Source organism: Neolamprologus multifasciatus, chromosome 9 (genome assembly GCF_963576455.1).
Source record: "Neolamprologus multifasciatus chromosome 9, fNeoMul1.2, whole genome shotgun sequence".
Taxonomy (NCBI): domain Eukaryota; kingdom Metazoa; phylum Chordata; class Actinopteri; order Cichliformes; family Cichlidae; genus Neolamprologus; species Neolamprologus multifasciatus.
In genome coordinates this window covers 20,625,200-20,649,596 of record NC_140447.1, presented here as the reverse complement: position 1 = coordinate 20,649,596, position 24,397 = coordinate 20,625,200, and the positions used below count along the sequence as shown (strand labels likewise).

Here is a 24,397-nt window from a genome sequence, read left to right as displayed (position 1 = left end):
AGTTACTGGCTCAATAAAGGGGTCGCTTTCTGTTAAAACCTCCGCCTCCTTCCGTGTCTGTGTAATCTATGCTATGACTTGTCCCCACTAATATTCGGTTAAATGTCCCTTAGCAAGCTTTTGGTAGTCATCAACAAGTTTCTGGAACATTTCTGGTTGAATATTTGACCACTGTTGTTGACAGAATTGGTCGAATTGATTTAACTGGTTGGTTTCCTGGCACGCACTGGCTTTTAAGCATTGTCCATAAAAAGGGTTGAGGTTGGGGCTTTGGGAAGGTCATTGCTGAAGCTTAATGTTAGCCTGCTTTACAAAAACAATTTTGATATGTGTTTGGGATCATTGTCCTGTTTGAATGCCCAATCGTGGCCAACGTTCAACCATCTAACTGTTGATTTGAGTTGAAGTTAAAGAATTTGCAGTTAGTCCTCCTTCATTATTTCATCTTCTTTGCAGTGTACCAGTACTACTGGCACCAAAACATTTCCAGAGCATGATGCTACTACCACCATGCTCGACACTAGGTACAGTGTTCTTAGGTTTGAGAACCTTACCTTTATTCCAAAACATACCGCTTATCTTGTTGTGGCCAAATATTTCAATCTTTGTCTCATCTGTCCAAAAATATTTTTTTCGGAAGGCATTTGGCTTGTCCATGTGGGCAGGTGAAAATTTCAGTCAAGCTTGAAGGTGCTGATTTTGGAGCAGGGGCTTCTTTTTTGGTCTGCACCCTCTCAGTTCACGGCCATGCTGAAAACTTGCTTCACTCTGGACTTTACCAGTGTTCTGACAGTTTCCAGTTCATGGCGAGCTTGACCCTTGGTAGTTCCTGAAAATCCTAATCAATTTCCTCTTATTTGAGCGTAACACTTGGGGTCTTCTTCCAGACCTTGGCAAAGTAGTGGCATATCAGAATAACATCAGAATATCTGTGTACAAGTCTTTGAACTGATCGTGAAATCTGCAGTTGTTTAGAAGTGCTCCCTTAAGCTTCTGAAATGGTCTTTCCCAAACCCTGACCTCAGATCCTATCGGAAATTTGTGCAATGTGCTCAAAATCCCATTTCTGTGACAGGAAACAAACCAGTTTAAATGAACTCTGCCAATTATGCCAAGTAGAGTGATCAAATATCTAGCCAGAGTTATTACAGAAGCTTGCAGATGTCCAAAGGCAACTGGTTGACATTTAACTTAACCAGGTTTTAGTGCAGCTGTAAGAGAAAATCCCAAAAAAACCAAAAAACTTCTGCACCCAATTCTTGTTTTGCTAAAGCCATTAAAAATGTGTGCTGTGCAATCATTCCACCCTGCAAAAAAACAGCTCAAAGAAATCATTAAATTACCATGACATTCCTGCCCCCGATGACCATATGTAAACTTCTGACCACAACTATACAATATATATTCTTCTTTCTAGTTTTTGTGTTAATAACTAAAAATATATTCTAAGTATGCCCCTGTGCAATCAGCCATCTATTTACAAAACAAGGTAATTGATTGTTTGATTAAAAAAAGCCACCGTGATGGTGTACAAACATGAAATCAGTGTCCAAAAACCTAAAGACCTAACTGTGCTAAGGCACAAAGACTGAGCCTGTAAACTGAGGTAATAATAGAGGTAACAATGTTATCTTACTGCTCTCGAGCGAAACTACTTTAAGTAGTAGTAGATCTACTTTAAACTTTCTATACGTTTTCATTCCTGTTTTGTGCTGGCAGCATCACACCAGAAAGAGCAGTACATTTTCTTTTATTGTTGTTTTTTCCAAGCTCTCCTTTGGGACTTGTTCTAGTCTACGGGCTGTATGTTTGATACCAAATATCAAAATAATTCATGTAACACATGAAAATAGTTACATGCTCACAACTGAAAAATATATAGTATGTCAAACAGTAATGTGCAGTTAATAATAATTACTATATACTAGTTTGATTTTCATAACAGATACTTAGAGTTTAATGTAATATCTGTATATTTCTGTGCATTTTATCTGACATTTGGACAACAAATTTTAAAAAAAGGTAAGTCTCTAAATAAAAAGAATACGGGACAAAGTAATTTTTCACAGCTTAAACAATATGAAGGACAAATAGAAGGAATTACATTTTAATGCTGGAAATAACAAAAGACAGAGGTATCTCTGCAAGTCTGTCACTATTCATTACTTTATTCCTTTTGAAGAAAGAGAAAAAAGACATCCTCACAGGCTCGCTAAAAAAGCCATAGAGTGTAATTATGTTTGTGGGTGAAAATTAGCTAGATTGATTATATGCATTTATAATAATGAGCCGTCAATTGTATTATTACGTTACAGAACCATCAAAATCCTGGCATAAATCATAATTAATTTTGCCTTCAGAATTTCTGATCAGCCGTACTTCGCATTGTTGTCAGAGGTTTTGGTGTGAAGCTGTGGGAGACGTGAGCTGAAAACAGGCGGCTGATACCGTACTACAGCTGTGGCAGGGCTCTCATTAGGGATTCACAGAGGTTTCTTTTGCCGAGCGGTGCTGCTTGGTTTGGCTCGAGGGCAGACACCTCGTATAAAGCTGCCGGAGCTGCGAGACAGACAGACAGCGAGACACACAGGGACGCTGCGGTGCTGGGCAGGCAGTGTCAGCTCTCTCCGTGCAGAGGATTGTTTTGCAGCGCCAGGCCCATGACTCTTCCCCCAGCTGATTGGTGTGGCTTCATTAGCATGGGCTGTGGCTCCTCCGATTAGCAGTAATTAAAGAGAGAAATCAGAGCGCTTGCCTCCAGTCCAGACACAGCCAGTGCCTGTCAAGTGTGATCGCTGTGGAACAGCTCTAGCCTTCCTGGCTGTCTGCCACTCCACAATCCCCCCCCCCCCCCCCCCCCCCCTCGGCCCCTATACTAAGAGCGAGTCCAGAGGAGAGGTATGGGCTGTTGGTGTCTGTGCCAAGTTACCCCCCAAAGTCACCCCCGGGGTTACACAGACACACACGCCTCTCCCTGCGGGCACACGCTGGCCCGCTGTTGTCATGGTGATAACAGGGGAAAATGTTTAATGAAGACACTGATGAGAATTTATGAGGCTGTGGCTCTGTGCATTTACAGGGATATGACCCTTAGCCCATCACGCGCTGCCTCCTGTGGTTCTACATCTATATCTTCGCTTATACAAGTTGTAGCTGATCATCGGGGCGTATGCTCAGGCAGGCGGCCTCAATATGCTGCGGGTCCACCAGCACCAGCTCAGGCAGCGACACGAGGCTTTGGTTGTCCAATAAACGTAATCAAACGTGATCAGAAATGTGCATTGTTTTCATTTGATTTAAACTAGAGAAATAATTGTCTACTAAAGTCTTGAGAGGCATTCTCGAAGGGCCAATTTAAAATCTAATTGTATTAGGGAGGCTGCTTACTATAAACAATATTTATTTTGGTGCTTTCAGACAGGCAAAACGGCAGAAATGTGACCATAAAAAAGCGTCGATTGCCACAACGTGCACAGGCCGGGTGGGTGGCCGATCTCGTTCTCACCACCTGCCAGTACGCCCTGCACTTCAACTGACCAATAGTGTCAAGGCTGGTTATTCACTTTGGGATGCTTGTTCTGGTTTATTTCTTGCTTTGTTTGCTCTGTCTGTGCTCTATCAGGCGTGGATGCCATTAAACAAACAGGCCCAGGGTTTCATTGAGTGTGCTGGCATTTGCTCGGGACGCCATATTCAACAGCGGCCCAGTAGCGTTTGAGACCATGCCAGATTTGATGTGTTTGAAGTGCACTGATGGCCACAGTGTGAACACTTGTTTAACTATGGGTATAGTGTGGTCATTTACACAGTCAAATACTGTTCAGTATAAATGTATATATAAATGTAGTTTCTGATAGTTTATGGTACCACTTTGTGCATGTCAGCCTCAAGTAAAGTTAGATGTATACAGAAACCAGGGGAAAATGAATTAAAAAGGGTTATTATGTCAAATTATGCCATCATATTCCCGATGATTCTTGCTAACACTTTGTTGTTGACTGCAAAAACAGTTGTAGCTTATGTTGATCTCTGATTGACTGCCTCCATCTCACCCTATCCCTGCCATCTTCTTATGTCACACCAAATTATGAGTAATACTTGACCTTAAAAAAGCTGCAAAACACATCTATCTAAAATCTAAAATATCTATTAGCATGTTTAGGTCTTTTAGGATACAGTAACTATTAAGCTTGGCCTTTAACAAATATAGTGAGATACATTCATCAGAGAGTAGTGGTACCTTCTCTCCCTTCTTTGTTTCTTTAAAACCTGTACGCCTTCAAAGATTTGGAGCTGAGCATATTGTTACTTTGTATCTTGGACACTATTAGGAAACAGTAACTTTAAAGCTTCGAAGGCCACTTTGAGTCCTAAGAGTGTTTGTGCAAATGAATCAAAGTGAAAGTAGCTTTCTTTGATAAGAATTTTTTTAAAAGTATTGAGCACCCTAATAACTTTAAAAAGAGTAAAAGAAATAGACTGGTTTTGGAACAGGCATATCAGTAATTTTCACACACTGTTAAATTCTTCGTTTTTCTCCACAACGTTCCTTCTTTTTGGGACTTAAATCTATACCACTCGGCACTAACCGGTATAAATCCGTGCTAACCACCTGCAGCGAAATTAAGAGGATAAAGGCACCACGCACCTCTAAAGAATCCAAAGAATTGCTTACTCCAAGGATAGATAATTTAAAAACCTGTTCATCTGTTTTTTCTTTTTCTTTTTTTGTCAAGGTCTCCTCAAGCCTGAAAACAGATAAATGTTCAAGACCTCTGGCCCAAACAACATTCTTAAAGTAACTATCCCACACAGGACTTGACCCCCAGTTTCCTTTGTGAAAATCCAGCATTTCCCTCGTGTTTCAAATGTAAGCTTTCTTTTTAAACTGCATCATACTGCAAAAGTCACGATAATGCTACCTTACCGGGAGAAAACACATTTCAGCTGAAAAGTAAGTTTAGTTGTGCAGGTTTTGGCTCAAGGGTGATCTACTGAAAAGTACAATTCAACTTATTTTTAGATTGTGGGTGAATTTTAACTCTTTGGACTATGAAACTGAGCACCACTGTGCAATGGTGCAGCAGCTATAGAGCAGTAAAATGTTTCAGGGGCTTTAAGATAGTAGGTGGACTCAGGTGTGGAGGAAACCCATCCTATTGAACCTATGAAGTCGCTCAGTGCTCTCCTCTGAACACTTCCCTTTGTCCCTTTACTGTCAGTCTCAGTATCAGAGGTTCCCAGCCCACTAAGTCTCTTGTGACAGGGGTTTCAATTATGAATGCTACCTTTGACTACCTCTGTTATTCCGCTGCAGCCCACATATCCCTGCCTGCCACCACTCATGTGTGACTTGATGTATTGTCTCACTGTTTTCGCCCCTTTCAAAATTAATTGCAGTTTTATCTCCCTCCAAGATAAAAAAAAAAAGCCTGCTGAGAACACAATAGTCTAAAAGTAGTGTGGATTCTATTCAAACAAAACAATTAAAACCACAGTGTTTTTTCCTCACTGTTTTTTGACTGCGGATGATTTTTAGTGGTGGCTCTTCTTTTATCTTTTGCCACAAGAGAATGAAGTATTACCTTCAATTACTTTTCCTGATTGGCTTCTGTTTTAGCAAACTCAGATCACACTCTGGGCATGGCCATTTTATTTGGTGTCTAATGACTTTTCACCTACAGTATTATAATATCCCCTGTCAGAAGCTCATTACATCTTGAAAATAATTCTTGTCGTTGTGATTAATGCAAATCTGAGCATAATTTACTTTGTCTCGGGCCACAGTGCAAACATCTTTACTGATACCGAGCAGACTTTTGTAAGTTTTAGCAACGATCACCATTTGGTGACCTTGTTTAATTAATTCTGGCTGGCATTTTAGCAAACACAATCATCCTTGTCAGACATATTGCTATTGTCATCACAGCTGCAGGGAGAAAGGATCATTATTGTCAGCTACAACCAGTTGGGAATTAAAGCTGCACCTTGACCAAATTAAAAAAAGAAAAATAGAAAGTTAAAATAAATCAGCTTAACTTTCTCAGACACTTGACAGCTTTGTCTTGTCTGGAATTAACAAGCTAGCTTTTAAAAAAGAAGATCAGAGCTTAAATGTAAAGCTGCACTTCAGTTTAAGAGACCATTCAGACAGATTTAGCTAGTCATAGCTTAGCAGTAACAAGCTATTCAAATAAACTGGTGTACAAACAAAAATATTGTAACTTTAGAGCTTAGAGAGGAGCCTTTTTTAAAAAACCTAAAAACAAGGTCAAAAGTTAAACAAAAGTATTTGATAGTAGTGGTATGTGCTTTAATGTAAGCTGTAATCATTAGCATGTAGCTCTAAGGCTAACTAGCTTTAAAGCTAACATCATACAAGAACCAAGCTGTATTATTACTTCAGTGCCATTAAATAATTAGAATGCTAACTATGATATGCAGCTTTAGCACAGATTTTTAAGAATACAATACACATTACTGTGTAGTCTTGGCCCACCCTTTATTCATTTATATTTTGCTAGGAAAATGGGATATGTGCAGTGATTTAAAATGAGACATGTACAAATGCAGTATATAAACACAAAAACAAGTTTTAGCAATTCTGTAACTCAATATTTGGTATGAACACCTTTAGTATTCAACTCAGCCTGAACTCTCTTAGGCACGGTTTCTTGTAATTTCTTTAAGTAGTCGTAGTTCAAGAATATCCAGACTTCTTAAAAGACATGCGATGCTCTTCTTTGGATGTTGGCTGCTTTTTGTTCCATTCTCTGTTAAGAAAATAATAGAGAGATCTGAGCTCTGGGGAAGCCAATCTATGATAATTGCACAGTATGGTTTTACTGCATTGGCAGAAAGAAACGATAAAAGATGAAGCCACTACCAATCAGATCCTTCTCAGGTGGTATTGCACGGTGGAGCAAAGTGTGATGGTGCTTTTCTGTGTTCATAAATTCAACATCTAAATGATGTGTAAATACAACACTGGTTCAGCTCTTGGGGTAGGTGCTTATTTTATGCTTGAATGAACCTGAAAGCCTGAAGAATATTACTCTCTTTTTTTAATTACAAGAGTCTGGCTCCTTTGAACAAAAATATAAAGAAAACAGTTACTTACAGCTCATCAAGTACATATTTAAGACCTAGCTTGCAGAGTCTTCATTTTCATATGAACACTATAAAGAGCAGTGTTAGTGATACAATAATTAAAATATAGTAAGTTGAATTAGCTTACTACAGCAATCAAACTCTGATATTAACACATGTCCTTGCAGCAGACAAATCAATGACTGCAGCCTTGAAAGGAGAAGCTGCTTCTGTTTACCATTTTCTAAAATCAATGACAATTTTCTCAAAGATTACTGACAATTTTAGGTAATCTGCCATCTGACTTGTATGATAAACAGTTAGTGCCATCAGATCGTGATTATCCACAATGTTGACTTGCCTTTCGCTCGACATACAAAAGGTTTAATGAATATTAGATTTAAATGCTGATTGAACAAACAATAGTGCACGCAACAAGCCAAAACACAGAGCTTCAGACTGCATCTGAAATCATGTTTTTCCATACACGAATAAATGAGTACACTAGTTACCTTAATAGTTACCATTTCCAATTACGTTCAGTTGATTTTAATTTAATTTATTAAAAAAAAAAGTAGCCTCATTGTGCTTTAACCTCCTAAGACCCGAACTCTTCCACGGCATGCATTTTTAATTTCTCTTTTATATTTGGGCTGATTGCGACCCGTAAAAGCAAAGAATTACCAGATTTGGGGTTTTTTAACCTGATTTTTGTTTCTAAGAAAAATGAGAGCCACATATGAGGATATTTGTTTAAAATTTCAATAGAACAGTAGCAGTATAATCTCCTCGTAAGTGGATATCAGGCCCTTGTAGAGCAAAATGGAATATTTTGGTCTAAATAACCCAAAATGTGATGTCCACATATGTGGACGCCAGGTCCTAGGAGGTTCATTTGTGAAGTAAAGATCCTACACTACAGAATGGAAACCCCCAACAATTAGATTATCCTTTATAAGCAATAACTTGGCAACAATGGGAAGGAAGAACTCCCAGTTAACAGGAAGTCATTCACAACAGAACAAACTCAGAAAGAGGCAGCCATCCATTATGAGACATAACAGACAGAGAGACTCAAGAAGAATGTTATCACTGCTAGTAATAATCATTATCATAGTCATAATATTATGCCTGTATTTATAAATGGCATACTAAGGAGGAGTAATCCTGTATAAATGATGAATTAAGAACTCGCTAACACCTTACTAATACCTTAATAATGTGACATTATTTTATTTTTTATTTTATTTTGGTAGATTTCTTTGTTTTGTTTTGAAGTTTTTTTAGCGTACTGTATGGAGCCAAAGCAGCGAGACCACCAAAGAATTTTCAGACAGTAGGAGGATACGTAGCCCCTCATGGCAATGCCAACACAAGCTACAGAGTGTCCTCCTGTCCACGGTGTGACCATCTTCATCTGTGAGGAGAACAAGGAGTCTTGTAACCTTCATACGACCCACACAAAGCCCTGATCTCAGAGCCTGGAGTCAGTCTGGGTTGTCTAGAAAGACACAGGGAGGCAACCAAAATCCACACATATTGTCTCAACTTGTCCAGGATGTCTAGAATAACCTACCTGCCAAGTACCTTAAAAAGCTGAGTGCAGGGGGACTGACGAGAAACGGTTCTGTGTTATATTATTTCGACTAAAACAGTTACAGGATTTTTTTATTCTCCCTCACCTGTAGCGATTGGAATCCATACAGTAGTGTATGTGTACATAATCAGTATTTATAAACCATTTAAATCAAGACATAATATGTATCACTCTGCTTATTCTATAATTTCACAGATGTGCTGTGATTTCATACTCCAGGCTGTGACGCCACAACACTATTTCATTTTGAAGTGCGCGCTGATGTGCATGTGTGTGGGTTTGCCTCTATGCTTTGAATATAGTCAGGATGACAGGCATAGCATTTACCTTGATGTTTACTGCTTTGAACTACTTGGCATTGGTAAAGCCTGGGCTGGGATTCACATAAGAAAGAGGCCTATTTGAACAAGCTCATCTGGGGAAAATACCAGAATGACATGGCTGACACACACACGGGTTTTGAATGGTTCCTCTCTGAGCAAGTGATGAGCATGAGACACAGCAATACAAATGTTTCAAGTAAAACCCAGAAATGGGACCTTTTTGGGTCTTTGAACATCTTCCATTGGAAAACATGGTCTCTCTCTCGCACTCTCTCTCTCGCACACACACAGACACAATGCATTTAAAGACGTTCACCTCGCTGTCAACTTTCTGCACCTTAAGTGATGTTTTAAAAGAGGCTTTGACAAGAGCGCAAAGTGCCACCTTTTATAGTCTACCTCTGTATACGTATAATTTTATGTTTGGGGGGCAAAATCAAAGTGCAGTGTAGCAACTAACAATATCCCAGAATGACATTGGTGTATTGTGAATACAAACCAAACTTTTCGTCCTCGCATCTCTGCCCCTGCCTTTATGAGAGCTTTGTTTCATGACAAACAGCATAAGGGTAAATGTGTAAATCAAACGCTTAAAAACAGAGTTAAAAACCCAGATGAGCCTCGAGATTTCCCTCTCGCACGTATCGTGTAATATCACTTCGGCAATAACGATAACAGCTGGTGGAGCTGGGAGAGGGGTGGGAAAAAAAGGAAGACAAAACCCAAATGTATTTTGTACTGCATACATTTCTCTCCGCGCTACAGTTTGAAGCTAATCCTCCAACACCTTCCCAAATTGAGCAGTAGAAACCACTTCTCTCACATATTATTATGAATAATTTATTGCACCCTGTTTCAAAAAGCCTAGCAGAACACCCCCCCCTAACTATTTCTGGTGTAGCACTATCTCACATTAGTTAAGTCTGCAGGTACACATTGCAGCTGTTGGTTTCTTGTGCAGCACTGTAAATGACATTAGGCTCTCGCTGATGGAATTATAGTGTGATTGGTATACGTGTGCACCACCAATGTGCTGCCTCCCTGTCCTCTGCAAACTGGCTTTCTATTCTGTTTGCTAAAATAGAAATATTAAAAGCTTAGACGTCTGTGTGTCCAGATGAAGGTCTTCCTACACCGTTAGATGGATTGTTGAAGCACACCTGCACATTTGCGACAGACATGTCAATATGCCCAGATGTCTGCAGCCTGTAGGTGCAAAGATAATACCTGAGCAAGTTATTGTCTCCTCAACCCGTTTCTGAACTCACACAGAGGCATCAGTGGATGTCTCCGCTCTGCCATCGCAGGTAGCGCACTTGATCCTGGCATTTGTTTAACATTTCTCATCCCCACCTCTCTCCTGGTGACATGGTGAAGTGCCGCATACCTCTGTCTGCCACTGTTTAAACACAGTCGTTGCTTTTCCGTCTTTTTTCTTTATTAGAAATGTGAAATGTGTCACAGAGGCAAACAGCCTCGCAGCGAGAGTAGAGGAGGACAGATAAGCCATGCAGGACTCAAGGCGGCTGTTGGAACATGTGTTACCCCGAGGAAGTACTTACAGGAGGGACACGCAGGCGAGACAGCATCTACGATTATCACCAGTGACCACGAGAGCGACTTACTTCAGTACGATCCTGAATTTGACTGCTTGTAGGGTTTTGTGTGTGTGTGTGTATGTGTGTGTGTGTGTGTGTGTGTGTGTGCGTGTGTGTGTGTGTGTGTGTGTGTGTGTGTGTGTGACAGAGAGAGAGAATGAATCGATGCACGTCAGACCTCCCTGGTGAGATAACCATTAGCGCTGGCCTCACTGGGGGGATGTGACACGAGTTGTCAAATGGCACTGTGCGGCACGTAGCAGACGGCATGTGTGAAAATGTGTCCATTTACGCAGAGTTCAAGTAAAGGAAAACGGCATGTGCCAAAGTCAGGCTTTCCTTCAAAGAAAAGGTAAAGGTTTCATCCTCTGAGCGTCAGGGGAATACTCTTGTTTGGGTGAGTGTGGGTTTAGATAGGCCTGACAGGTGTGTAACCAGGGTGTCTTGTATGAAAAAGCATGAACAGGTCTCTCTTCCAATCCACCAGAGACCAAGACAGATATGATCGCCGACTTAATGTAGGGACTGATTTTCTGGGGATTAACTTCAGGGGCCACTATTCATTTCTTACCAGTAATAAAACCCACACACCAGCAGTCGTGATAAAAGTCTCCCGCCTTGCATTACTTCTGCATCTGTCGTGCATTGCTGCAACAGCAAGCCACTGCAGAAAGAATGAGTTAATCTGCTCAAAACTGAATCAGAATCCTGCAAGTTAGAAAAATTTACCTCGCGGGCCATGAGCATTTGCGTGCCCTCTCGCAGGGAGGAGAGAAAACAGCGTCTGGGTTCTGAATAATTTTCTGATATTTGCAGATGCAAGTGTGCAGAGAACACGACGTGAGAAGTGTCAAGCGTATTGTGGCCATGAGAAAAGGGGAAAGCCAAATGCACTCACAGTTTTAGTTTTGCAGCTAATCCTGCTTGGCACAATTACGCATTTAAGAGTTTTTGGGGGATGCTGTAAAATTGTCGAGTCAATCGGAGCGTGTTCTGCTTCAGGTTTCATCCCCGCGGGGCCCGTCTGGTTGGCCCTTCTTTTTTGGGGGGGTGGGGGGGAGATGTGGTGGCGTCCGATGTGGCCACAGACCCAGGCTGGACAGCAAGCTCGTTTTTGTTCTCCCCTTCACATTGCCAACTCCAGCTGTCACACTGAGGGACAATAGAGGAGAGGAGGGGGTGCTCTCTGAATGGAAAAAATAAACTGGAGAGCGCCCCGTCACACAGCCCCCCTCCCCACGACTCGTCATCTGCATTTGACAGGACCCCCGTTCTCCTCTCTTCACCGCCCCTTTTCTTTTGCTTTCTCCTTTTCTCTGCTTGTGCTCTCCATAATCCCCCTTTCTCTCTCGCTCTCTCTCTCCCTGCTAAGTGCAGCTGTTACTCTCCATTGGATCTTTTTTTTCAGACTGATTGCTAATTAGGATAGCATTTTATTGAGTCTTATCCTTAAAACTTGTTAAACTTGCAATTTCCACCTCCTTTTCACTTCATTTTGGCAGCACTGGGAAAGAAGCGGAGAAAAGACTCAGCCAATTATAAGCAATTTTACTTTAGGTTGAGGTTTGGGTTTTTTTTTTTCCAGAATGCACCCAATCTATCTCCGATGCAGCATTCATATAGCTTACAACTACTGTACTGTGCGGTAGCCTCCAATAATAGCGCTCACTTCAGCTTTAAATGCAAAAGCCTACTTTGAAGAATACACTACCCCATCTCCCTTATTCTGCTCACATAACTGAATCCCTGGGAGAGGGAGCAGAGGAAAAGCAGAGCCTGAGAAAACAGCAATTCACACACCAAACACAGAGACCCCTAGTAGCTCAACAAATGAGTGACTAGCCCTATGTCCATTCATATCGCCCCTCGGCCCGCAAGCCTATTAGCCAGGCATCGCTCCTTGAACATTCACTGTCGACAACATGTGGAGGCATCGCTATAGCAACCAGTGGATATGACATGTGCAATGGACGGGGACTCCTGAGCGGCTGAATATAAGGAGGGGCTCAGCCTTAACTAAATGATCGCAAAAAAAAAAAAAAAAAAACCCAACCCCACCACCTCCCCATCTCTTTTCATTGGCACAGAGGCGCTGAAAGGACTCACTAGTGGGGCTTCTGCACATTCTTCCGAGGCTCGGAAAATCAGGCGGGCATATCCCACATTCTTCTCCCTTTTCTTATTCTCTTCGACTCTCCCTTTTTTGCCCCCTTCTCCTTTTTTTTTCTTCATCTACGTCTTTTGTTGGCGCTGGGGAGGGGGCACGCATGGGACCATCGCAGGGGAACTTTTGGAGAAGCGGACTGAGTGGGCGGCCGGGACGCGCAAACGCTTCTTGGAGCTGCGGCGAGCGTCAGTGGTTATCCGTGCTCTCTGGAATACAAGACGCAGCATCAGCTTCCGTTTACTGCGAAATGTGCGCGCTGCCCGGCGACATGGATTTGGGTAATTATCTCCTGGCTTGAAAACGCGTGTCTGTTTTGTGCTGTAATCAGTGTGCAAGTTTTAACGGTTAAAGAGAGAGAGAAGGATTGGCTTTGGAAAAAAAAAAAAAAGAAAAAAAACTTGCGAACAATCACGGTGAAAGCCCGTGAGCGAAAATGGTTTTTCACCGAGATGCAGAATAATTTAGGAGCTCTGGTTTCAGTCTGAGCACATTTAATTTCGCTCCTTCTGCGCGATAGTTTGCTGAAGACCGTATCACGAACAGCTGATGGCATACATGTGATCGAGCATCGAAAGCATTTGGCTTCTAGTGTATGAAAAATAAATCTAATCTTATAGAAAGAAAAAAAAAAGATTAAGAAAAAAAATCCTAGGAAGCGGTGTGTTGAGTCTGCTGCTTTGATGGGAGCACATCTGGCTGCAGGGGACAAAGTTTCGAAGCAGGCTCATCTTCTTTGGTGCCGGCAGCTCCAACTCTTAAATGTTGAGAACTAGAACTGGTAATTCCCCTCTTTGACTGCTCAAATATTCATTTTTAATCATGTGTTTTGTGACATAATTATCTATTTAATTCCTAGATTTATTTTCATCGTTTAAGTCTAGTTTGGGACTGGCTGACTTAAAAATAAAATCACATATATTGTACCTATAAATGAATGAATAAAAGTAAGTCTAAAAATTATTTTTAATGTTGCCAAATTTAAACAACATTAGACACTTTTATTTTGGGAGATTTTTTTTCTTTTATTAATCACAGGATCTCATGAATACTGCTTACATGGAGCTGATTTCATACCATTCAAATCTGCAATAGTAGCTGCAACTTCAAAAAGAAAAGACTTTGATTTAAGGTCTGGTGTTGTGGTGTTTGGAAGGATTTTCCTCTCGTACTTCTTAAAGGTATTGTGGCGTGAGTGAATGGATGGCCATTCGCCCCGACAGCACCTCTCTGCCTGACCTTCCCTCTTATTATGTGAATAATCCAGAGCACCGAAATCCATCTGCCCCTTGTCTCCTCTCAGATTGGCTAATTCACCACACCAGACAGGGGCGATGTGAGCAGAGAGGAGAGCAGAGGGAGAGAGCCTGTTAGAGGCAGAGTTATAACCAGAGATAGGAATGGTGTTAAAATCATTTGTGTGTGTGTGTGCGTTCAAGAGATTTAACAAATACATTTCCAAAAAGATATAAAAAAAAAACTAAGCTGATGATTTATTCTGTGATGCTTCAACCAGGTGATATTTTTATTAAATGCACATAAAACAAAACAGGGTAAAATTCTAAATGTGATAGCTTATGATTTTTTTAAAGGAATAATTTCGGTTAAAAATGTTCATTTAGTTATGAGGGAAATCTTGAAGCAATTTTTAGTTGAACCAGACTCCAATCATGGGGGGAAAAATTAATACAAAATGTAATTTATAAAAAGCTGAAAAAAAGCTGAGGAACAAAACTCAAAAGGCAATTCTTCGCGGCACATCTCCTCCCCTTTTTTCCTCCTTTTCCCCCCCTTTTGTCTCTCTTCTAGTTTCCTTCCAGTTCGATTGCCATCTTCAAACGCTCTTTTAAGATCACACTGCATTTCAAGTCTGTTCGCTCCCAAACGTTTTTATTCATTTCAAGCTGACCAGGTAAATCGTTTTCGAGAATAAGCCACGTATTACGAAGGGCCACGTCCGTGATGAACTTTATAATAAATGTTAATTAATTTTTTTTCGAAATAAAAGATTAGAGTTGTATTATTGTGCTACCGCTGGAAATCGGTTGAGGCAGATCTGAATCAGTAGGCACTTTGATTTCAGAGGCTTGAATCAGTGTAGCATCCTATGGTGCCAGATATGCTGGATGCAAAGTGGAAGGAGGCTTTTTAAGCTTCGATATTTTTATTTTTTGCATCTGATAAGATAAGTACTCCAGCAAATGAAAATAGTTTTCATTTCTAAAACATTGCTGCTGTCCGTGTATTCATTTCAATCACTAAAAACGAGAGACAATTCACTGGATGGAGGCCATTTCTCCCCTCTCTAACCGTGTATGAGCCTCTTCAAACCTTTTGGTTGTTGTCCAACCTCTTAATGCTTGATTGAAACTACATGCTCGAGTCACCGCAATTGCAATCAACAGCAACTGTCGTCAGGCCCAACACAGTAATCGAAAAGACCCGGGCATCGGCACAACAGCTAAAACATTGGCAATTACGAGCCACAAGGTCAAACCGCATTGTTACTGGTGTGAGGTGAAGTGTCTTGTTTTGAAAATGGTATAACAAGATGTAGTCATCCTTCAGCCGGCCCATTAGACCCCTCAGGCTAAATGTCAGAGCTCGACTGGCTTCTTTTTTTTTCTTTCTTTTTTTTTGGGGGGGGGGGGGGGGGGGGGTGGATTTGATTCATTCCACCCATCAGTCTTTCAATATTGCATGCAGACAATTAGGAGCCTGCTGATGTATTCGTGCACTGTTATTGATATTGCCCTTTTGCAGATGCATAGCTATTGGCATGTGTGCAGCTGGTAAAATTTGATCAAAATCTGCAGAGAGCTGGCTTTTACAGAAACGCCATGTTTTTACGTCAATCGCAGAGGACAGTGAGGATGATTTATGTGAGGCATATTGTGCTGGGCCAAATTGCACCCCTCTGTTTTGCAGAGCTCAAAGCAAAAATAAATTGACAGGATGCCTATGCAATCAGCACAGGCAGTCTTATTAGCAACTAGATTTTAGGTATCTTTAATTATCCGTCCGCATTATTGCTCCTAATTATCACTGTTATGCTCTCAAAATATGTATCAGCGAGGCCTACAGGGGATTTATTGTTATAGTAAATGGCCACAAGTGGACCAATTATCAACACATAGGGCCTATTCTTTAACCTACGCTGATAAAAATCTCTTAGATGATGTTACACCATATTAAACCTGGTCTGCTGTAGAAACTACTGTCTAAATTAACATGCAGCGTTGGTGTGAATGTTTGAAAAGCTTTTTTTTTCTTGTTTTTACTGAACTGGTGATAGTAGTGTATGTGTGAGGGTCCAGTCTGCGCCGCCTGTGTCTCCCCAGTCCTGGTAGCCATTAGCTGTGCAGCTTGGGCCAGGGCCTAATCCAGCCAAACTCAGGACCAGAGGAGCTAATTAAGCAACAGCTTTTAGTATCCAGGCGTCCTGAAGCTGCACAGTGCCAGCCCGTGCCATGCCAGCACTAAATGGGGTTGTAAATATCTATAGTGGGGCACAGTGAGGAGACAGGACTGGACAGGGGCTTGTAATAGGGGTTGACTGAGTCTGAATGCATATTATCAAGCCAGAGTTAGAGCTCTCTAATGAGAATGGCCAGTCAGACAGTGGCAGTGGGTGGAAGGAAAGAGTGGGAGAGGAAGTGGAGGTAAGGTGACAAGGCACTTGCATCACTTCTGCATCCACATTTTTTCCCCGACACAAGCCTTCAGGTGAAAATTGATGCACTGCAGACTTGATATGGAGGTTGCTGTAAATCAAAAGCGACTGCATCAGTCTGGGGAAAAGACAGACTGGCATCATTTACCGCTCTTGACAGCGTTTTTCTCTCTCTGTTTGTGTGCGTGTCCTCCAGAGGGGCAGCCTGACCCAGATCCCCGTGGTGAAGGAGACCAGGGTGGAGTCGGGCCAGTTCCTGCTGCTCTCCGTCCTCTGCATGCTCTTCATCCTGGTGGCCGTGGCGGTGTCGGCCACTTTCTTCTGCGTGCGCCAGCGCTCGCACCTACACATGAAGGAGAAGCTAGCCAGTCTGGGGACTGACACCAGTACTGATGCCACTGCAACCTATCAGGTAAGACCAGCCTCCTTGCTGTGAGCCAGTCAGAGGCCGGGATTCTTATCCTGTGCTTTGCCATTGGAGGGAAGCACCCTCTGTTCAAATACGGCCGATCATCCAATTGGTTTGTGAGAGTTTGTCTGCTCATGTTTGAGTGACTCTTGTTCCACCTGCTTTTCGGGACCATTTTTTGATGCAGTGATTTTGTTGTTTTGTTTTATTTTATGTGCTATTAAATGTTTTAGTAGTTCAACAGGAAAACATTGTCATGTGTATTTAAATCTTTCCTTTTTCTTTGCCAGTAGCATTTTTCCAATAGATATGCTTACCCTTTCATGTGAATTGTGTGTGTCTGCGTAGGAGAAAGGGAGCAGACTGCCACTGTGACCTATTCCCTCAGTTCCTCCAGGGCAACAGGCAGCCTGGGCTGTATTGATTTTCAGAGTTGGGGCTCAGCTGTGCCCAGCGTGGCACTCAGAACACATTTATCTGCATGTCACGTTAACATTTTCAATATTTAATCAGGTTTTCACGAGGCTGATTTCCAAAGGCTGAGGTGTTATGGTGATGACCATTAAAAAAGATATCAAATAAAAAAATATTCAAATTAAGAATAGATGCAAAAATATTCTCACTGAAATTCCACTCTTTGATTATCATAAATGAATGAAAATCGGTGCAAATTTAAGGTGAAATCCGGTACCTGTTTGTCCTCTGCTAGCCACTCTGCTGTCTTGTGGGTGTGTAATCCATGCTTGACATACAGAGTTGTTCAGGGAGAGCTGTCTGCAGTGGGAGGGTGTTATTGTAAAATGGCAGACGGACTGTAGATTTTGTTTCCCCTTGGCCCTGTTTTCATTCTGATTAGTTGTCTGAAAGAAGGGGGTAACGGGGAGAGTGTAATCTCACGACCTGTGCTTCTCCCTGGGCTCCGTGTGTCTCTCTCCTCTGGCACTAACTGCATCCCACTCCCTTCTTATGGGACCATTTCTCAGCGCTGGCACAGCATAGGGCTTTGCAGAGATGTTGAGAAGTAGGATGAATTATGAGGTGGACCTGGACTGTGCCCTGGGGCCAAGGCCCAGGGCACTGCTTCATGCCTCTAATCATTAAAGTCCGATGGCAGAAAAGCTGATCCAAGACCAGAGCTTAGAGAGGCCTGTGCTCCAGAGGGAAATATCGCTATGATTCATCATGAGATAGCATGTGCTTTCACGAGGCATTTTCACTGGCTCGCCTGCCCTGACTGTTATTAATTGAGTATGGAAATGAATTCTGTGGAGCTGACTGCTTTGCCTCCCAAATTTAAACATGGTGGGGCTTACAGATTATAAATATCCAGTGAAGCCACACCTTATTGTGGGGAAGCAGATGTAATATGTAAGCTTGCATAAATTCAGCAGATTTTCTTTCTAATATATATATTTATATATATTTTTTATTATGCTTCAGCGCTGTCATTTCTCGTTGCCCATTTATTCATACATCTTTTTTTTTTGGGTGAACACAATAGCTCAGGAACGCTCTTGGCGAATTTCTTCAAATTTGATAAACTATCATTGGAGTGTTTTGAGTGAGATAGAGCGTCGTCACGGGGTGGAGTTTCATTACATGTGGCGCAAACGTGCGGTAGAGGGTGAAGTTGTGAGAGTTTGATGGTCGTATGTCAAAGATCAAGGTTACATCACAAGAGACTTTTAGGGACAGAATTTCACACAAATGTCTAACAAATACATAATGCAGCAACATTTTATGTCCAGCCAGGTTTTCCAGCCATAACTCGGGAAAAGGAGGAAGAGACTGTGACTGTATTTCTGGAATTTACTGATGCAGAATTGATCTTTGGCATCCACCTTTAAAAGTCTTCCATGGGTCTAAACAGGCATGAATATAAACTCCAGTGTAGCTTGTTCGCCGAGGCATACAACCCTGTGCTGGTCATTTTAGTAGTTAATGCTCAGTCTTGAACTGTTTAACCCCTTGAGGTCTAACTAACCAATAGTGATGGTCCTAACCATCAGAATATGTCATTTTAGAAAACAAAATAATGGAAATAACACACATAATTATTATTATTATTATTATAATTATTCTAACTGACATGCATTAAAAACTCATTTAATTGAATTTTGTCACTATAACATCAGGGTACAGTTAGGTTAAGTGTTGGGGGCTAGGATGACAAATTAGATCTCAGAGGGTTAATCCTCTGTCTCTGCACTGAGGCATGATGGGAGAAAAACTGACTCATTAAGACTACAAAGACGTGTGGTCTTAATAGAAGTGGCTTCTTAAGCCACAGGAAATGTTTATTCATTTATTTTGCAATAGTGGCACTTCATTTTGCATCTCCTTTGCATCTCTGCAAAAAAAAAAAAATCCTTTAAAAAAAGATTCTTCTTTTTTAAGTAGTGCACTTTTTGCTGTGCAGAGTTTGAGTTTACCGTGTGGATGTGGGGTGATTATGCTGTGAAAGAGCCATTCTTTAGCGTTGAAGGGAGTTGTTTGTGTGGCAGCAAGGTGTGACATACTGAATTTATTCTGTAAGGGTTCCTCAACCATGTATTTTTGACATAATTAGTATAAGCTCCATAATCCACGAGGATAAGCCATTAATCTACAGTTAAGTGAGGACAGATCAACTCAGCCGAGATGCAGGATTTCACAAGGTGCATTTACAGAAACCAGCCCCTCACAGCAAGGATAAGCACATAAAGCTATTGTTACATGCATGAAAAGAAGATAAATGCACAAGAGCTTGCAAAGAGGAAGAACTGCGCTCTTCATTATCCACTTCTTCACCGTCGTCGTCTCCTGTAATCCCCAGGAGTTGTGTCGTCAGCGGATGGCGATACGAACATCGGAGCGCGTCGAGCGGCCGGAGACGTTGCGCCACTCTCGGCTCAACAGCGTGTCATCTCAGTTCAGCGATGGCCCCGCAGCCAGCCCGTCGACCCGCAGCAGCACCTCCTCCTGGTGTGAAGAGCCAGTCCCATCCAACATGGACATCTCCACTGGTCACATGATACTGGTAAGAAGCTTTGCCTTGACTCCAGAAATAATTTAAGTAATGATTCATGAGGTGGAAAAAGGGTCAAAGAAGGAGATGAGTTATTAAATGGAGGTTGGCTGGTAACATGGCTTGTTGTCCAGCCCTCAGAGAGTGTTTGTGGTTCTTAGCGTCTGACTGTTTCAACTGAACAAGCACAAACATCCCTTCATGTCTCATAAATATGCACTTAACCTGCCACAGTGGGTTTAGTCGAGTGTGTGAGACTCCTAAGCTATGTAAGTAGGGTCAGCTTTCAGGAGACAGTCACAAGTCTACATCAGACATTCCTAGCCTTGTGTTGAGTTGCTACATTAATCATAAAAGTACAAATCAGGATATCCATAAAGCACAAAAAAGCTGGCATCCACAAATACCTGCTCCAACAGTGCACACGGGATGTCTTTAATGAGATCTGAGTGATCGTTTAGTGATGTCTGTCTAATGAAATAACTGTAATCAAATGCAGAACGCAGACTGTTGTGAAAACTAGCAAGAGAACTTGAGAGGTGACAATTGTTAGCTGAGAGTGATGGTTTCAGGCTGCAGTTCTCAAGTTTTTCCTGGCATACCCCACTTCAGAAGGACGTTCACACGCACACACACCCACCCCACAGTTTTTAACAGTCATAAAAAATAAAAAGAATCCAAGCTGAAAGTGCAATAGCATCAGCAAACTCTATCCACCTGTTTCTGTCCCTCACCACAGTTTGAGAGCCAGTGGGTTAGGGTTAGTGGTACCTAATGAATGCTTGGGAAAATACTGTTACGTGTCATTAAATAGACAAATCGATAGCTAATAGTGGTGGGAAGAAGTCCGATGATATTATAAATTGTATATAAATAAATTGTTTAAAGATTTTTGAAAGAACAACAAAAATAAGTAATCAGTGACTGAAATATTTACTTTTATATAATTAATAGGTTTAAAAATCAAATTTTAATGTTAAAAAATGAACACTGACTCAAGTACCTTAAGATGTCATATGTATGTGATTCTGCGATACTCGATAAATGGCCATAAAGTCATTTACGATACATCGCGATATTCGCACAGAAGAGAGAATTTACTCACTGCATTGTGGGATTAATATACAAGTATTGGCATTGTGTGTTGCTTCAATCGGTCAGCACTCTGATTTGCTTTTCCTGGCTGCCTGCTGCTTCTCAGGCTATGCATTTATTGCTGCAAGCCAGTTAAGACCCTTGCACTCATTCGCTTTTTAGCTCCACCTTGAGGAGCCATGAGGTAATGTCTGTTATACGTCACGCCGTTTAGAGTGCCTGCATGGTTAAATGAAGATTGCCAGTGTAATGTATTTTTTACTACACCTAATTTGGAATATTCTGGCATACTGGAGCCAATCCAGTATAGAAAAATGTTTGCTGTCACTTCCTTTTATTTGTCTGATGAATTTATATGCTAGTGTCTGATTTTAAGACTTCCTGTATGAATACCAACAGCTTTATTTCTCTCTGTTTATCTGTCTGGATGGTGTGTTTCATCCCTCTCTCACCTCATTCCCTTCAGAACCCTGTTATCTTTGTTTTTTGTATTTTTCATTACTCTTCCTGCTGTTTTCTCCCTCCTGCTTTTATCTCGGCTCTGGCGTCTTTATATTTTTTTTCTCCTCCTCCTCCAACTTTTTCTTCTCCTACTTCTGTGTCATTTTCCCTCTTCATCATTCCGTCCCGGTTCTCTCTCCTCTCTGTCATTTTCATCTCTTACCGCCTCCGTTTTCTCTTACCGCCGCAGCAAAATAAGGTAGACAATGTTTCGCGTGATGAGAGCGGCACAAAAGTGAAATATCATTACCCATCTGATTGTCATTTGGATGTTTTAGAAATATTGTTCTTTTTTTCTCTCGTTTGATTGAAAAAGCTCTTGGCTGCCAATACTTCCACAAACACACAATGCATGGTTTGATTTTGCACAACTTTTGCTTCATTCATTTGAAACAAGCTTGATAAAAGAGATGGATAGATGCCTTGCAGTGTTTCCATTAATGGAGAGAGCATTCATCACACTGCATGTCTAGCTTTTATATTGGGAGGCTATAATGAATGAGAGTGAATCTGAGTAATGCCTTGTATTGCTGGTAATAGATGGGTTTTGTTGCACTCGTCAAGGCTTGTTTGTGAAGCCTCTTTTGAAAACATTGACAATAGAAAAGCATTTAGCCTTGCAAATAACAAAAGAGCCACTGTGAATAATTTCTAGGAGCTGTTATTATTAGCCCTAGTTTCTTCGCAGCAGCAACGCAAGCGCTACGCTGTGGAAAGGTAAAACACTCTGGGGCCTTTACTTCTCTTTCATGGCCGTGATTGACATGGAGATGTCCTATAGGGGCCTCTTCTTTAAAATTCCTCCACCATCTCACGTGAAACCATGTGTGAGATTGCCTTGTTATCACTGATCTCAGACCTATATTTTCCGATCTCTGCTCTCCTCTCATCTCGCCGCTCCCGCTCTTTGGAGCTCACACCGTGTGGAGAAGGATGATGAATACCCAGCTTTCCAAAGCACACATGCTGGGGGTTCTTTTTTTTCCCTTCTTGGGCCCCAAACATCTCACACACACACACACACGCACACACACACCCCACTTCTGCGAGAGTGCCGTCAGGATAAATGAACTACGATATGGTGTCCCACTGTGTGGCCCACCTTAAGACTTGCATAACGACTTCCAACTTCAAAACCAAAATTGGATGCCTCTGTGTGCTGAGTCATCTGCTGTGCTTTCCAGAGCTTTGGCACGCCTCTGGTGTCTTATACTTGCTTTCTTCTTCTGTTTCAGCTACACTGTGATGCCATAACCTCTACATTTTATGTATGTAAAATAATTAAGAGATGTGTAACAAGGAAGCATGTGCCACTCTGTGATTCTGCAGCTTTTCAGCACCATGGACAGGGGTTCACAGGCACCAAACTTGTTTTCCGGCCTTTGCAAACACAAGCAAAACACCTCTGAGCAGGTTCTCCTGCTGTGCAGGAACAGGGTCAAAATGTTGACGCCGTTGCTGTTGTTGTAGTTTTCCCTTGGCTTAATCACCTCTCTCTTTTAAAAAAAAACTGAAAAAAGAAGGGAAAAAAATCAATAATTAAGTAGCTGGAGGCCCTTTTTTATTATTATGTTGAGTTGTTATTGTTCTTTTTTTTTTTTAAATGATAAATTATTTCCTCAACAGGATAATAGACTCAGGCAAAGGAAAGATAGCCACTGACTTGTGCAACATGTTCTGCCCTCAGCGTTTTTTTTTGGGGGGGGGGGGTTTCTTTGCAATTTTATATTTAGTTGGGGGGGGAGGGGGGCAATTTGCTGCCTCATTTAAAGCAACACAATGAGTTCTTTTCATGTAGCTAATATTAGTCACACAAATCACAGTACACGCTAATGCTCTTTTTCACGTCTCGCAGCTGTTCGACATATCATAAAGGTCCCTGCACAAACTGTTCCCACCATTGTTTGTTTTAATTTGACAGCGGAGCCTGACAGTAATGTGTTACCTGTTGTGTCTGGCTTCCCTGGTCGTCCCTTCATCCTGATTTCACCCAGCACCCTCTGCTGCTGAGGAGACTGCTTAGGAAGGATTAGACATTGTTTCCCTGACACCCAGGCCTCCCATCCCAGCCCTCTGATTGGCAGACATAATCCCCCCATTCACTAAACCTTCGTTACCCTGTCTCTGGAATACGCCGTGGTCCACTGCCTCCTCCTAGAAGCAGGAGGGCTCGATAAGGGCCTGCTGGCTGTATTGCATTAAGTTGCGAAAATATGAATTTGGAATGCAATCGATTCAGGGCATCGTTTGAATAGAATGGGATGCAATTCAGAGTGGATATATCAAGTACATGGAGATGTAATATTGGTAGGGGAGGTGGAATGCTGTCAGGCTGGCAAGCAGAGAGTACTTGTACAGGGTGACAAGAGCATAGTGGTGACAGGCTCTGTCAAGTGGCCATAATGGCATGCTGTCATTTTCCTGGGAAGACAGCGCTGTGTGTGTGTGTGTGTGTTCTAGGCGATGCACATCTCAGCACATGCAAATATACATGTGTTGGCTGCTATTAGAACTGACTTTTTTTTAATAATTGAATTTCTTTGCATGCATAAAACAGCAGATTCAGACCGGGAGGTAGAAGAGTAGAAATTTACTGCAGTATTTTAGGACGATCACTTATTGTCATTAATGGGTTCAGATAGGGCATACTGTGCCACCATTTTCTCTCATTATGCAGCTGCATTAACCACAAGAGCTGCTTTTTTTTATTGTTCTCAGCCTGGTCGTGTGTAACACCTTTTACTTCTGTGGCCAACAATAAACTCTGATTTCCATTGTGTGCAGGATTTGTAATTTTCTTTTAAGCGCTAATATCCTTCTCAGGCATGCAGAGGACTTCTGAATTCATCACCAGAATAATTGGCTATTGTGTTTTTGGACAAGCTTATTTGTGATTATCATCTATGAATATATATGTATTAATGTGTACTATGCTGCAAAG

General features: G+C 41.6%; 1 protein-coding gene across 2 annotated transcripts in view; it reads left to right on the top strand.

Moving 5' to 3' along the window:
• The window catches only part of ptprn2 (protein tyrosine phosphatase receptor type N2), a 148,965-nt gene that overhangs the window by 103,386 nt on the left and 21,182 nt on the right, over positions 1 to 24,397 (top strand). For both annotated transcript variants that reach the window (XM_085171846.1, XM_085171845.1), the window contains exons 12-13: positions 16,641 to 16,856; positions 19,669 to 19,872. In XM_085171846.1, the coding sequence (XP_085027972.1) occupies positions 16,641 to 16,856; positions 19,669 to 19,872 (420 nt within the window). The remainder of the gene's footprint in view (positions 1 to 16,640; positions 16,857 to 19,668; positions 19,873 to 24,397) is intronic.